The 15,551-nt window shown below is 45.8% G+C and overlaps 1 protein-coding gene across 4 annotated transcripts in view; it reads right to left on the bottom strand.

The window, feature by feature from the left end:
* The window catches only part of NAA16 (N-alpha-acetyltransferase 16, NatA auxiliary subunit), a 93,373-nt gene that overhangs the window by 30,303 nt on the left and 47,519 nt on the right, over window positions 1–15,551 (bottom strand). The window contains exons 12-14 of one of the 4 annotated variants that reach the window (XM_060233559.1): window positions 12,523–12,675; window positions 7,637–7,765; window positions 1,475–1,688 (exon numbers count right to left, since the gene is read on the bottom strand). In XM_060233559.1, coding sequence (XP_060089542.1) covers window positions 1,475–1,688; window positions 7,637–7,765; window positions 12,523–12,675 — 496 coding nt within the window. Of the gene's footprint in view, window positions 1–1,474; window positions 1,689–7,623; window positions 7,766–12,497; window positions 12,676–15,551 lie in introns of those variants that run through there. The other 3 variants (XR_009555166.1, XR_009555167.1, XM_060233560.1) reach the window with 3 other exon arrangements.

Below are 15,551 nucleotides of genomic sequence, written 5' to 3'. Positions count from 1 at the left end.
GTGGTAGGCTCGCCTTCTTTGGAGGTTTTTAACTGGAGGCTTGATGGCTATCTGATGGCAATGCTGATTCTGTGAACTTAGGTGGATCATGGGAAGGAGAGCAAGGAAGGGTTGCATCAGTTCTTAGTTCCCAGTTCTTACATGCCCAATGCAATGCTGTTCACCCCTCTGGAGTCAGGCAGTGATTTTTCTCCAGGCCAGTTCTACCAGGGTTCTGGGGGTGGTTTGGTATTATTATTATTTGCCATCTTCTAGGCGTGAAGCACGTGTCACTGAGGTGTGTGTTGCGGGAAAGGTACTTGTGAGTTTCCTGCATTGTGCAGGGGGTTGGACAAGATGACCCTGAGGTCCCTTCCAACTTTTTGATTCTATGACTTGCGACCACACAGCTTGTATGACTCTCCCAAGCCTGGCCGCAGCCACCAATACGAAAGCCGGTGTGTTGTAGGGGTTAGAGCTTCAAACGAGAACGTGGGAGACCTAAGTCTGAATCCCACTCTGTGATGCTGCTCATTGGGTGACCTTGGGGCAGTCATACACTCCCAGCCGAACCTACCTCACAGGGCTGCTGTGAGAATAAAATAGAGAAGAGGACAGTGCTAAAAGCTGTTTTGGGTCCCCACTGTGGAGAAAGCTAGGGCATAAATGAAGTACATAAATAGGGACTATAACTGAAGATGGGGACAGATGAAAGATATGTTGGTGGGAGGGTGGGAAGGAAAAAAAGGAAATGGAAAGTGGCTACGAAGACTGTCAGGAAATGGAATGGGGGGGATGAAATGTCTCCTACAGGTCCCCCACTTCTATCACGTAATTCCTGAGTTCTACCTGTAATTTAACTCCTACTTCACAGCGAATGGTAGTTCTCACAAAAGTGCTTTAGTTATACTACTTCCAAGGGCAGGTGGGAGCTGACTGAGCTTCCCTCCTTTATAAGAGTCCTCTGTACATGGGAGAAGGAAGTCTAACTGAAAGCCTTTTTCCCTGGCGTTTAATTTGCTATGCAGGAAGCAGTAATGCCTAAAGAAACATTCCATCCCCAAACCCCCTTTGGAAGTCTGAAGATTTACAGATTTGCCCCATTCCTGTGCCTCGACTATGGAAAGCTGTGCTAAACATCTTTTGCATTTAAAAGACTTTTAGCGCTCAGTTTACATATATTTTGCATTTTTTGTGTCTGCAGCCAAAATAAGAGTGAATATTCTTTTTTTAAAAAAATCTAAATTCTGAGGCAAGACTCTTAACTCTGGCTTGCCCGTTGCCAGGGTACAAAGCTGGTGAGTTTTGTAAAACAGACCTACCCAACAAATTTTGTATTCCAGAACATTTAATTATACTTTTTCAGGACTAAACAAAACATAAATCTAAGAGGGGAAAACAGAACCTTCAACATCTCAAAGGAAATAAACTTGCACATTATCTTTGAAATTGCATTTCATACACAAATTAGTTTTCCTTCACTACGTTTAAATACCTGAATTCACTTCTTGTTCTTTGCTTTCATTGGCTAGTGGACTGTCATGAAGCTTCAAGTAGATTTCGATGGCCGCCTGAGCAGCCTTGAAGTAGAAGGCATGTTTCCTAAGAATGTCTTCCAGTCTCAAGAGGTTGACATAGGCACGCAGCGTCATCTTTCTCATGCAGTATGTGTGGAAGTCAAATTGATCATCTGTTATCTCAAAAAAGTGCTTCGACAACAAAAAGCAAAGTATGTTCAAAATGCAAATTACTTCGTATCCTTACACTACATATTCAGAAAGCAGTGTAAATTTTTTAAAATAATATACGATCCCCACCAGACACAACATTTTAATTGGTACATTATATCTTTCATTGGTACAACCATGCAGAACAAAAGGATCCAGCAGACCAAGTCGAAGGATTTGGATTCTGTGTACCTTCCTCCCTACAACTACTTTTTGCAACTTTTAAATTTTAAGAGCTGGTAGACTGGTTTTATCTCAGTTCGACAGGATAACATCTCTGTACTGTAAGGACAGTTTGTCCCAAAATATTTCTCAGTGCCTAGTAAATCTTAGCCCTTCCTCTAAAACTTGTACCTATTCTGTAGCATCACAATGAATGGCTCTCCTACAAAACTAGTTCCAATTAATTCCTGACCAAGAATTTACAGTTGTATTGCTAGCTACTATTAAAGGGCACTGCAATACTGGCCATTTTATTTTCAATGCCTATCCTCATAATACCTACCACAGAATCTGCATTTTTAACTGTTGCTGAACTTCAAGTCAACATTCTCACTGAGTTACCGTGATGGACAGTTTCAAGTTCCACCCTCCAGGAGCCTCAGCCAATCACTTCTGGTGGACTGGAATGCTTGGGGGAGGGGGGGGGGAGAAAGCTTGACAGGTTAACTGCTGGCCAAATAACAGAGCTGAGTGTTGTTGGATGTTGATGGGCTATGAGGTTAGGCGGGGAGTTAATTAGGCACTTCAGGTATTTTGAAAGGTAGGGTTTGTGTGTTGTTCCCACTGAAATTAGTGAAAAGCCTATCTGCTCTTTGTTATAAAGTTTCAGGTGTTCCTATCAAAAACAGTTTAAAGCCGTTCTGTTCCATGTTTTAAGTCAGAATCAGTCAGACAAGAAACTTGCTTTGTAACTGTTCTGCTTTCCCAGGCTCCAGCTCTCTAGTAACATAGTCACTGTAATGCTGAGAGGGCTGGAGAAAAAAAGAAAACGAAAAAGCAACCAAGCCATGCAGACCACCAAAATAAACACCAAAATCTCTCTTAGTTGTTTTCATCAAACATACGAATAGACCAAGTGGATGCCAGGGGCATCCTGACTCCAGGAACAGGCCTTATTGAAAACTAGAAGGCTAACTGATTCCAAAAGCCTCAATTATAAAAGTAAAAGAGACTTTTCTGCTGGGATTACACATGGAAAAATTTCCAAAAGAAGATAGGACTCTAATTTGGTACTGCTAGGACATTGTATGCGCAGTTGTGGAAGCAAGAAAAAATACCAGAGAAATGGGATTGGATTGTGAAAGTTTTATCGTGGAGTGGAGATGGACAAATTAACAAGAACTTTGATTTGGAAGTGTTCAAAAAGGAGTGGAAGAAATTTAGAGGATATATAGAAAAAGAGTGGAATGTAAAAAGACATTGGACAATTTTTTAACATGAATATGAGAAAAGAAAGATATTGAACTTTGATTGGTTAAGGGTACCTTTATAACTTAACTCAAGTATATAACCTCGGCGGGAGTCTAGTAACGGAGGGAGGGGGGACTGGAAAATATCATATGGGTTAGAGATAGTAATGATATAATTAGATATTGTTACCATATGTTATCAATAAGATTGTTTAAACAAAGAAAACTAGAAGACTAACTGATTCCAAAAGCCTCAATTATAAAAGTAAAAGTATATAACAAAAAATCATAGAGTGTGTACATTAACTCCTTAGTTTTTATATCTGGAGATGGGGTGATCACAGTAATCCACCATGATCTCTTGGTCCTTCATCACCAGAATAGGGAGTGATTTGATTCCAGGAGTCTCCTACTTACACTGAACCTCCTTTGCCACATTTTTCCTCATGTTTATTCTGTTCAGTGAGATCCCACTGGAGTTTGTTCACTTCCCTGAATAATCTGATGTCATCTGAAAATGTAAGCACTTTACTTTTCACCCCAGGCTTCAGATCATTTGAGAACCAGTTAAGTGTCCCATTGTGAAACGCAAGTGAAGACTTCTCTCCATGTTAAGGACTATTTACTTCTACTCTCTGTTGCCTATAATTGAACCATTTACTAATCCATGAGAGATCCTGCCCTCTTTCGCAATGACAGCTAAATTTACTTAGGAGACTTTGGTGACGTTATATACTTGAACTTCCAAATGACTTCGAGAAAGTATCTCACCAAAGCCATCTGAGTAAGCTTATCAGTCATGAAATAAGACGACGGATCCTTTTATGGATTAAAATTTGGCTAAAAAAGGAAGCAAAGAACAGCCATATATGGGCAGTTCTCCTAAAAGAAGGAAGGAAGCAGGGAGGCCCCATAAGGATAGGTATTGGGGCCAGTGGTATTAAATTTATTAATAGAGATTGAGTAGCCTACTAATAGAGTAGCCTAACTTGGAGATGACCAAATCATTCAAGATGGTGAAAATCAAGGCTGAATGTGAAGAGATCCAGGAAGATCTCCACAAATTGGATGAATGGGCAACAATATGGCAAATGATCTTCAATACATCCAACAACACAGAATCAGAGAGTTGAAGGGAACTCCAGGGCTATCTAGTTCAACCCAATGCAGGAACTTCACAAATACTGACCCCCCCCCTAAATTCACAGGATCCACATTGCTGTCAGATGGCCATCCAGCCTCTGTTTAAAAACCTCCAAAGAAGAAGAGCCCACCACCTCCTGAGGAAGCCTGTTCCACTGAGGAACCGCTCTGTCAGGAAGGTCTTCCTAATGTTAAGCCGGAAACTCTTTTGATTTAATTTCAACCCATTGGTTCTGGTCCTACCTTCTGGGGCCACAGAAAACAATTCCACACCATCCTCCATATGACAGCTCTTCAAGTACTTGAAGATGGTGATCCTATCACCTCTCAGTCGCCTCTTTTCCAGGCTAAACATCTCCAGCTCCTTCAACCTTTCTTCATAGGACTTGGTCTTCAGACCCCTCACCATCTTTGTTGCCCTCCTCTGGACACATTCCAGCTTGTCTATATCCTTCTTAAAATGTGGTGCCCAAAACAACACAATACTGTAGGTGAGGTCTTACCAGAGCAGAGTAAAGCGATACCAGCACTTCATGTGATCTGGACATTTTACTCCTATTGATGCAGCCCAATATTGCATTTGCCTTTTTAGCCACCGTTATCACACTGTTGACTCATGCTCAGTGTATGGTCCACTAAGACCCCTAGATCCTTTTCGCACAGACTACTGCCCCTGTTAAAATTCATTTTATTGGTTTCAGCCCAGTTTTCCAGCCTGTCAAGAATCCTGTATCCTGCTTCTGTCTTCTACTGTATTTGCAATCCCTCCCAATTTAGTATCATCTGCAAATTTAATAAGTATTCCCTCGTTTCCTTCATCCAAATCATTTATAAAGAGGTTGAACAAAACAGATCCTTGAGGCACTCCATGAGGTTAGTGCAAGGTGAGTCATAGTGGTACAAAAAGACCCAGCTTTAAATACATGCTAATGGATTCTGGTAAGACTAAGAGGGAAAGAGACTTCGGGGTTATAGTAGATAGCTCAAAGAAAATGTCAACCCATTGTGCTCCAGCAGTGAAAAAGGCATACCATATGCTAGAGTATCAGGAAACAGACTGAAAATATTATAATGCCCCTGTAGGAGTCTATCATGTGACTTTATTTGGAATATAGAGTTCAATTTTGGTCACCTTATCTCAAAAGAGACATTGCAGATCTGGAAAAAGTGCAGAAGAGGGCAACCAATGACTTATGAGGAAAGGCTGAAGAGTCTGGGATTTTTCAGATTAGAAAAGAGCCAATTAAGGGAAGGGACATGATAAAAGTGTATAAAATTATGCACAGAATAGAGTATCTACAGAAAGAACTTTTCCTCTCCCTCAAAAACACTAAAACTTGGGGGCATCCAGTGAAGTAAATGGGCAGGAAATTCAGGATGGACAAAAGGAAATATTTCCATATTCAAAAAGTGATTGATACGTGAACTTCACTGTCCAAGGATATAGTGATGGTCATAGGCACAGATGGCTTAAAAAGAGGATTAGACAGATCCTTGGAGGATAGATCTACTGGTGGTTACTAACCACGGTGACAAAAAGGAATCTCCACATACCAGTACCAAGAGGCAGAATTAGGAGAAGGCCTTGGCCTCTATGTCCTGTTGTTGGCCCTCCAGAGGAAGTGGTTGGCCACTGTGTGAGACAGGATGCTGGACTAGGTGGACCCTCACTGGTCTGATCCAGCAGGGCTCTTCTGATGTTCTACTCAGGGGAAGGCCTCAGCCTCTCTGCCCTGTTTTTGGCCCTCCAGAGGAACTGGTCGGCCACTGTGTGAGACAGGAGGCTGGACTAGATGGACCCTCCCTGGTCTGACCCAGGCGGGCTCTTCTGATTTTCTTCTCAGGGGAAGGCCTCAGCCTCTCTGCCCTGTTGTTGGCCCTCCAGAGGAACTGGTCGGCCACTGTGTGAGACAGGAGGCTGGACTAGATGGACCCTCACTGGTCTGATCCAGCAGGGCTCTTCTGATGTTCTCCTCAGCGGAAGGCCTCAGCCTCTCTGCCCTGTTGTTGGCCCTCCAGAGGAACTGGTCGGCCACTGTGTGAGACAGGAGGCTGGACTAGATGGACCCTCGCTAGTCTGATCCAGCAGGGCTCTTCTGATGTTCTACTCAGGGGAAGGCCTCAGCCTCTCTGCCCTGTTGTTGGCCCTCCAGAGGAACTGGTCGGCCACTGTGTGAGACAGGAGGCTGGACTAGATGGACCCTCCCTGGTCTGACCCAGGTGGGCTCTTCTGATGTTCTTCTCAGGGGAAGGCCTCAGCCTCTCTGCCCTGTTGTTGGCCCTCCAGAGGAACTGGTCGGCCACTGTGTGAGACAGGAGGCTGGACTAGATGGACCCTCACTGGTCTGATCCAGCAGGGATCTTCTGATGTTCTACTCAAGGGAAGGCCTCAGCCTCTCTGCCCTGTTGTTGGCCCTCCAGGGGAACTGGCTGGCCACTGTGTGAGACAGGAGGCTGGACTAGATGGACCCTCACTGGTCTGACCCAGGCGGGCTCTTCTGATGTTCTTCTCAGGGGAAGGCCTCAGCCTCTCTGCCCTGTTGTTGGCCCTTCAGAGGAACTGGTTGGCCATTGTGTGAGACAGGAGGCTGGACTAGGTGGACACTCACTGGTCTGATTCAGCAGGACTCTTCTTATGCTCTTATTTGCTGTATTAACAGAGCTCTAAAATCTAGGGTTAGGGAAAGCAATGGCAAACCACCCCGTAAAAAGTCTGCCGTGAAAACGTTGTGATGCAGCGTCACCCAGAGTTGGTAACGACTGGTGCTTGCACAGGGGACTGCCTTCACCTTTTTAAAATCTAGGGGCACAAAGACTCATTGCTTTGAATTATAGCCTTTTTTTCTAAATGGTGATTCCTTCTTTCCACCATAATACGCCGTTTGTGTGTTCACCCCCCCCCCCCCGCCTTTTCTGTAAAGTTAAATGTTTTTTCAATTACATCATTTTTTAAAAATAGCAAAATCCATTTATCTCATCATTTGAAACATTCAACAACATTCACGACACACGTCAGCCCCAGGGTCAAATCCAGGTACATGGAGGGAATACTGCTGTAACAACAAGACTCCATGACAAACCACTTAAGAGGATGGGGGTCAAGCCTGTCCCACTACTCCTTGCCCCTTTCTCAGACCAGACTGCTTGGAAAACTGATTTCTTACTTGAGATTGAATGTTCTGTTGCCAAGCAATAAGAATGAGCTTGTTTGCGGCCTATTATTTTGAATCTTTATGAAAAACACTCGCCAAGCGATGTTACATAGGTGAAAGGGCAAGGACTGGTTTGGAAATTATTGGTGCTTTTGGACTTGTTTGTAAGGGGAATGAGGCATGCTCACCAGGACAGAGCAATCTGTCCACCTTCTTAACTTACCCTTTCCACTTCATGGCACTTTTTCAAGGCCTCTCCATATTTCCCCAATCTCTGAAAAGCTAAAGCGCATTCTGTCTGGAACCACATTCCCTGCATTTCATTGAGGTTCTCCATTGCAGATGTTCCTTCCTGATTGGAAAAAAAAATACTTTGTGTCAAAGTAACAAATACTACAGGATGCGCATTTAAAGATTTTTATACACTGCGGATTGAGCTTTGAGACTAATGCGGCGCAATTGAACTGTACTCTTGCGGCATCTCCAATACTTCATTTTGAGACTATAATGACAAATTTGAAGAAGAAGAAGGTATTGGATTTATATCCCACCCTCCACTCCGAAGAGTCTCAGAGCGGCTCACAATCTCCTTTCCCTTCCTCCCCTACAACAGACACCCTGTGAGGTAGATGAAGATATTGGATTTATATCCCGCCCTCCACTCTGAAGAGTCTCAGAGCGGCTCACAATCTCCTTTACCTTCCTCCCCCACAACAGACACCCTATGAGGTAGATGAAGATACTGGATTTATATCCCGCCCTCCACTCCGAAGAGTCTCAGAGCGGCTCACAATCTCCTTTCCCTTCCTCCCCCACAACAGACACCCTGTGAGGTAGATGAAGATATTGGATTTATATCCCGCCCTCCACTCCGAAGAGTCTCAGAGCGGCTCACAATCTCCTTTCCCTTCCTCCCCCACAACAGACACCCTGTGAGATTGGCGGGGCTGGAGAGGGCTTTGGGCTTTTCCCAGTATGCCCTGAAGCATTTACTCCCCCTTCCATCTTATATCTTGCTTTCTCTCCCTGACCGGGCCCCACACTTATCAAATCATTCTCCCCTCCCCTACCTTATCTACATAATAACAACTCTGTGAGGCAGGCCAGGTCCAGAGATTGTGGGAGGCCCTAGTTTAGCTGGTGAGGTCCGAGGGCTGAGCAAAGATTGGACTCCAGTTGTCTGAGGCCCCTCGTCCCACACTCTTAACTATTACATCACACTGGCGCTGCTTTGTGTACTGATCCTACAGGCTGACACTGAGGGACTTGAAAACTTGCCCACTGTTTTGTGACGTTAAAGGGTAGGGGCACTGCTGCCGCTGGAGGCTTCTCTTCTAATGTTCTAAACGTGACCACCTGCAATCTTCCACCTACAGAAAATGAGAAGCAGCTGGAATTCCCTAGTGCACGGGTGGCCAACGGTAGCTCTTCACTTCAACTCCCATCAGCCCCAGCCAGCATGGCCAATGGCTGGGGCTGATGGGAGTTGTAGGGCCAGGGGCGGCCATCGGTAGCTCTCCAGATGTTTTTTGCCTACAACTCCCATCAGCCCCAGCCAGCATGGCCAATGGGTGGGGCTGATGGAAGTTGTAGGGCCAGGGGTGGCCAACGGTAGCTCTCCAGATGTTTTTCTTTTGCCTACAACTCCCATCAGCCCCAGCCAGCATGGCCAATGGCTGGGGCTGATGGAAGTTGTAGGGCCAGGGGTGGCCAACGGTAGCTCTCCAGATGTTTTTTGCCTACAACTCCCAACAGCCCCAGCCAGCATGGCCAATGGCTGGGGCTGATGAGAATTGTAGGGCCACGGGTGGCCAACGGTAGCTCTCCAGATGTTTTTGCCTACAACTCCCATCAGCCCCAGCCAGCATGGCCAATGGCTGGGGCTGATGGGAGTTGTAGGCAAAAAAAATCTGGAGAGCTACCGTTGGCCACCCCTGCGATTTTTAAAATTACATGCATTTCCTTTCTCCTTTTCCAAAAGGTTTTTGCTTAAGGAGGAGTTTTTTGCTAAGAAAATGGCTGTTAATGTGGAAGCTTTCCACTGAGGGGCAGAGAAAGGCTGAGAAGCCTTCTGAGTTGATGCAACCATTTTGCTCTTTTAGCTACATGCATCAAATGCCAAATAACCACAAGGTGCATTTCTCTGCTAATGACTGGCATTCAAAGCCACAGGGCATCTCAACAGCAAAGTCTCTAAAAAGCGCTGAATAAAAGCACAGCATTCGAAAAAGTAAATAGGTGGAACTCCTTTTCCTCAAGAGCCAGCTTGGAAACTTTAACTCTGAACTGCCTGCTTGATATTAAAAGGTTTCTTTGGTTGGGAGGACCAGACTGGAGACAAACAAGTGAATGGCTAAGCTCAGTTCTCACCCGACAATTCCCACCACTTGAGATTATGGATTTAAGAAGAAGATGAAGATATTGGATTTATACCCCGCCCTCCTCTCCGAAGAGTCTCAGAATGGCTCACAATCTCCTTTACCTTCCTCCCCCCACAACAGACACCCTGTGAGGTAGATGAAGATATTGGATTTATATCCCGCCCTCCACTCCAAAGAGTCTCAGAGCGGCTCACAATCTCCTTTTTCTTCCTCCCCCACAACAGACACCCTGTGAGGTAGAAGAAGATATTGGATTTATATCCCACCCTCCACTCTGAAGAGTCTCAGAGCGGCTCACAATCTCCTTCACCTTCCTCCCCCACAACAGATACCCTGTGAGGTGGGTGGGGCTGAGAGGACTCTCACAGCAGCTGCCCTTTCAAGGACAACCTCTGCCAGAGCTATGGCTGACCCAAGGCCATTCCAGCAGGTGCAAGTGGAGGAGTGGGGAATCAAACCCGGTTCTCCCAGATAAGAGTCCGCACACTTAACCACTACACCAAACTGGCTCTCCTACCAATTAAGAGATCCTACCAATTAAAGCCATCCACATTAACACTCCCTCTCCCAGCTCTTCCTCCTGAACACATCTGCCATGAGATTAATACACACATGCACACAGACAGCAGTCAGATTTCTAAAAGCAGCAAACCGATCAATCTTCAAAGAGCAGGAATGGTCATAAAAGAAAACAGCGGCAGCACATTAGAAATATGAATAAACAAATATAAATATCCGTACTTTTAAAAACTGCAAAAATATCTGAAAACTGCGACTATGTAATAGTAGGAATAACATTACCTTAAAACAGACATTTAACAACTAGATTAAAAACGGGAGTCATTCGACATTTCATTCTCCCCACATTTGTTTAAATTTCCAACCAGTCCCGCAATGCAGTTGATGCAGTCTCAGTCCACCGACTGGCACACCCAGGGAAATGCTGGTTGCCACTTTGGGGTCTAAGGAAGCAATTTTTCTCCAGGTCAGTTTTGCCAGGGATCCTGGGGGATTCTGGGTGGGTTTTGGGGTTTTTCTGCCATCTTCTGGACATGAAGCAGGTGTCAATGGGTGTGTGAAAGGAAAGGAAAGGTCCTGGATTGGTCCTTATATCTTGCTGACTGTGGCAATTTCAGATGCCAAATGATAATAGCACACATTGGCAATGAGAGAGGAAACTAGGTCTCAATTCAGTCTGGGAGGATGCATTTGTCTTGAGCTTCAGTATCAACTGCAATTCAGCAGTCTCTCTTTCTAGTCTCCTTTCAAAATTCCTTTGTAAGAATTCTAATGTCAGACTTATGTCCATTTATTCTTTGCATCCTCCTGGACTGAATCCTCCCGGATGAAACAGAGACCTGGGTTTCCTGTCTCATTCCCAACGCTTGTTCTCCTCTGCATGTCACACCTAATCCAATCAAGCTCGCTATCGTCATTCACCTGCTTATTGCCATTCGACATCTGAAATCACCTTTATCAGGTTTATATCTCTGGCACCTCATGTGACGTTTTATGGCATGCATGGCCTGGCTGAACAAAGTGACATTTATGTCAGAACCGCCCCTCGTAACAAATGACTTCAACACCGCCCCTATTCCAGAGAGTGGAACCTCCTCAACCTGCCCGCTGCCCTTGCTGGCTACACCTCAACAGCAGCTACTCAGAAGATGCACAGGGACATAGCATGTCCTCCTCACCCCTCCCTAGTGACCCAGCTGAGGGTACTGCCTACTATTCCACTGTACTCAAGGTGTCAGTGTATTTTGCACCTTATCTTGGGGCTGAGGTGCAGGTCTTGCCATCCAAATGAGGAACGGTTTGGATTCGACTACCAGAGGTTCCATCAGGACATTAGTGGGGCTACTGGAGGTATGACTTCGCCCACATCTCCTATGGCCAACATCTCTCTTCACCTTTTGGAGACATGACCTTTCACATTTCAGGAAGCCTTGGCCATTTACCCACAGGATAATTCCTGTTTTAATGCAAAGCGACTGACCAAAAACAGATGTCTGCTAGACAAAGCAACATGCCAGCTTTGAAGAAGGCCCTTATTGTCTTAAGAAAACAGGAGAGGACAAGAAAGGATTCTGGACTCCACTACAGAATAGATGAGATCATTAGGGATGCCAAACCGCCTTCTTTGGAGGTTTTTAAACAGAGGCTGGATGGCCGTTTGACAGCAATGCAGATCCCTTTGTATATGTGAGTTTCCTGCATTGTGCAGGGGGTTGGGCTAGATGACCCTGGGGATCTCTTCCAACTCTAGGATTCTATAAACCTGTGGACACTGATGTGGTTCTATGGAGTGAGCGGGAGGAGTGACTGTAACTCTCACCATGACGCCCTTTTCCATTGAGGGAGAACTTAAATTTTTTTAAAAGTTTATTCCATTTATTCTTAAGGATGTGCACTGCCTTTTTCTTCCCTTTCCCAGCTTCCCTTTCCTTGTTACCAGTATAAAGAGGTTATTGTTAGTGTTTTTTAAAAACTGAACACATTACAAAAGAAGTATTATGCCCCCGAGGAACTAGCCACTACTAATACGTAGGCTATATCACACTGAAATAACAATAAGATGAAGTTTCCTTTGATGGGTTCATTTCTGCGACCATCAAATCTGTCATCAAGAGCCAAGCAGAATTTTTATAACAAAATTCTGAATCGGACAGACGCTATTTTCAGAACAAATGCATTACAAACCTCCATTCAACCCCCCATTTCCTACCCTTGTGAACTTGGAGCACATTTCCTCTGCCTCTTTCACCATATTTGCTCGCAACATGTACTTTGCGCACTTGGAGTTGATGAACCTGTCCGCCGTGTCCAGGGACTGCGCTTCGTCCATCCACCGGGCAGCCTCAATCAGGTTGCCAACATGCTGTTGGTAGGAAATGGAAATGCTTTAATTAAATTCAGATGTGATTGAGCAATGCGCGAGGGAAGCTGAAAACTGTTGGAAAAAAAAAAGGCAAAATACTTGACCAGCAATATCCATTTTCAAAATATGAGGAACTAAAAAATTTGATCACATCTATGTGTCACACTGTATGAAACATGAATTGGAAACATGCTATTATGTCAAGTGTAAGGAAGTTGCTATTAAGTCACTATACGGTATATGTGTGTGTGTGTGTATGTGTGTGTACACACACACACACACATATATTGGCCACTGGGTGACACAGAGTGTTGGACTGGATGGGCCATTGGCCTGATCCAACAGGGATTCTCTTATGTTCTTATGTGACACAGAGTGTTGGACTGGAGGGGCCATTGGCCTGATCCAACAGGGCTTCTCTTATGTTCTTATGTGACACAGAGTGTTGGACTGGAGGGGCCATTGGCCTGATCCAACAGGGCTTCTCTTATGTTCTTATGTGACACAGAGTGTTGGACTGGAGGGGCCATTGGCCTGATCCAACAGGGATTCTCTTATGTTATGTGACACAGAGTGTTGGACTGGAGGGGCCATTGGCCTGATCCAACAGGGCTTCTCTTATGTTCTTATGTGACACAGAGTGTTGGACTGGAGGGGCCATTGGCCTGATCCAACAGGGATTCTCTTATGTTCTTATGTGACACAGAGTGTTGGACTGGAGGGGCCATTGGCCTGATCCAACATGGCTTCTCTTATGTTCTTATGTGACACAGAGTGTTGGACTGGAGGGGCCATTGGCCTGATCCAACAGGGCTTCTCTTATGTTCTTATGTGACACAGAGTGTTGGACTGGAGGGGCCATTGGCCTGATCCAACAGGGCTTCTCTTATGTTCTTATGTGACACAGAGTGTTGGACTGGAGGGGCCATTGGCCTGATCCAACAGGGCTTCTCTTATGTTCTTATGTGACACAGAGTGTTGGACTGGAGGGGCCATTGGCCTGATCCAACAGGGCTTCTCTTATGTTCTTATGTGACACAGAGTGTTGGACTGGAGGGGCCATTGGCCTGATCCAACATGGCTTCTCTTATGTTCTTATGTGACACAGAGTGTTGGACTGGAGGGGCCATTGGCCTGATCCAACATGGCTTCTCTTATGTTCTTATGTGACACAGAGTGTTGGACTGGAGGGGCCATTGGCCTGATCCAACAGGGCTTCTCTTATGTTCTTATGTGACACAGAGTGTTGGACTGGAGGGGCCATTGGCCTGATCCAACAGGGCTTCTCTTATGTTCTTATGTGACACAGAGTGTTGGACTGGAGGGGCCATTGGCCTGATCCAACATGGCTTCTCTTATGTTCTTATGTGACACAGAGTGTTGGACTGGAGGGGCCATTGGCCTGATCCAACATGGCTTCTCTTATGTTCTTATGTGACACAGAGTGTTGGACTGGATGGGCCATTGGCCTGATCCAACATGGCTTCTCTAATGTTCTTATGTGACACAGAGTGTTGGACTGGAGGGGCCATTGGCCTGATCCAACATGGCTTCTCTTATGTTCTTATGTGACACAGAGTGTTGGACTGGAGGGGCCATTGGCCTGATCCAACAGGGATTCTCTTATGTTCTTATGTGACACAGAGTGTTGGACTGGAGGGGCCATTGGCCTGATCCAACGTGCTTCTCTTATGTTCTTATGAAGCTAAGGAGGGTCGCTCCTGCTTAGTCCTTGGATGGGAGACCACCAAAGAGGCCCAGGGGTGCTCTGCAGAGGCAGGCAATGGCCAGCCACCCCTGAACATTTCTTGCCTTGCACACGACAGGAGGGGTCACCGTACATCGCTGTGACTTGACAGCACTTTCTACCACCTGGAACAGAACTGTCTGTAGATTTCTCCCAAAGACAAAAGCAGTTTACATGCGGCAATTTTCAGCAGCAAACTGACATGAGATACACACCCTCCCAGCACACGCCTGCCCTAGTGCTCTGAAGGAATTTCTATTACTTCAGATTTTTTTACAGTATTTGACTGTGTCATTTCCCCCTTGTTGTCCAGAGCTTCTCTCTCCTCAACTGCCAACTGCTACCAGTAAAGCCAAGGCAAGAAAAGAGAGCAATGCTCATTTAAATTAAGGCTGCATTTGTTAATTGTTGTAAGGCACTCGGATAGCAGGGCAGGCACAACCCAGTAGGCCCGGAAGGCAGCTGCCTCCGCTTGCCCCTGGCCTTAAAGGCAAGCGAGGGTGCCCCACTGCCTCTGGTGTTCCTTTCCCATCTCTGCTGCACTTGCCCTTGCTGCCTTTCTGGGTGGTGGTGAGGAAGGGGTGGTGGTGCGTGCACTGCAGCAAGGGAGGGCTATTTCAGCATGCCTCCAAGTGCACAAGCCTCAGGAGGTGGTGGGCTCTCCTTCCTTGGAAATTTCTAAACAGAGGCTAGATGGCCATCTGACAGCAATGAGGATCCGGTGAATTTAGGGGGGAGGTGTTTGTGAGTTTCCCGCATTGTGCAGGGGTTGGACTAGATGGCCCTGGAGGTCTCTTCCACTCTAGGATTCTACCAGGCTTCCTCCTCGGGAGATGTGGGCTCTCCTTCCTTGGAGGTTTTGAAACAGAGGCTATATGGCCATCTGACAGGAATATGAATTTAGGGGGAGGTTTGTGAGTTTAGGTTTGTTTGTGAGTTTCCTGCATTGTGCAGGGGTTGGACTAGATGGCCATGGAGGTCCCTTCCATATGATTCTATAACAGGTTCCCCAGTGGAACAGGCTTCCTCAGGAGGTGGTGGGTTCTCCTTCCTTGGAGGTTTTGAAACAGAGGCTGGATGGCTATCTGACAGCAATGAAGATCCTGGGAATTTAGGGGGAGGTGTTTGT

Source organism: Heteronotia binoei, chromosome 3 (genome assembly GCF_032191835.1).
Source record: "Heteronotia binoei isolate CCM8104 ecotype False Entrance Well chromosome 3, APGP_CSIRO_Hbin_v1, whole genome shotgun sequence".
Classification (NCBI taxonomy): Eukaryota; Metazoa; Chordata; class Lepidosauria; order Squamata; family Gekkonidae; genus Heteronotia; species Heteronotia binoei.
The sequence above is the reverse complement of the archived record's forward strand: the minus strand, read 5'-3'. Positions and strand labels throughout refer to the sequence as shown.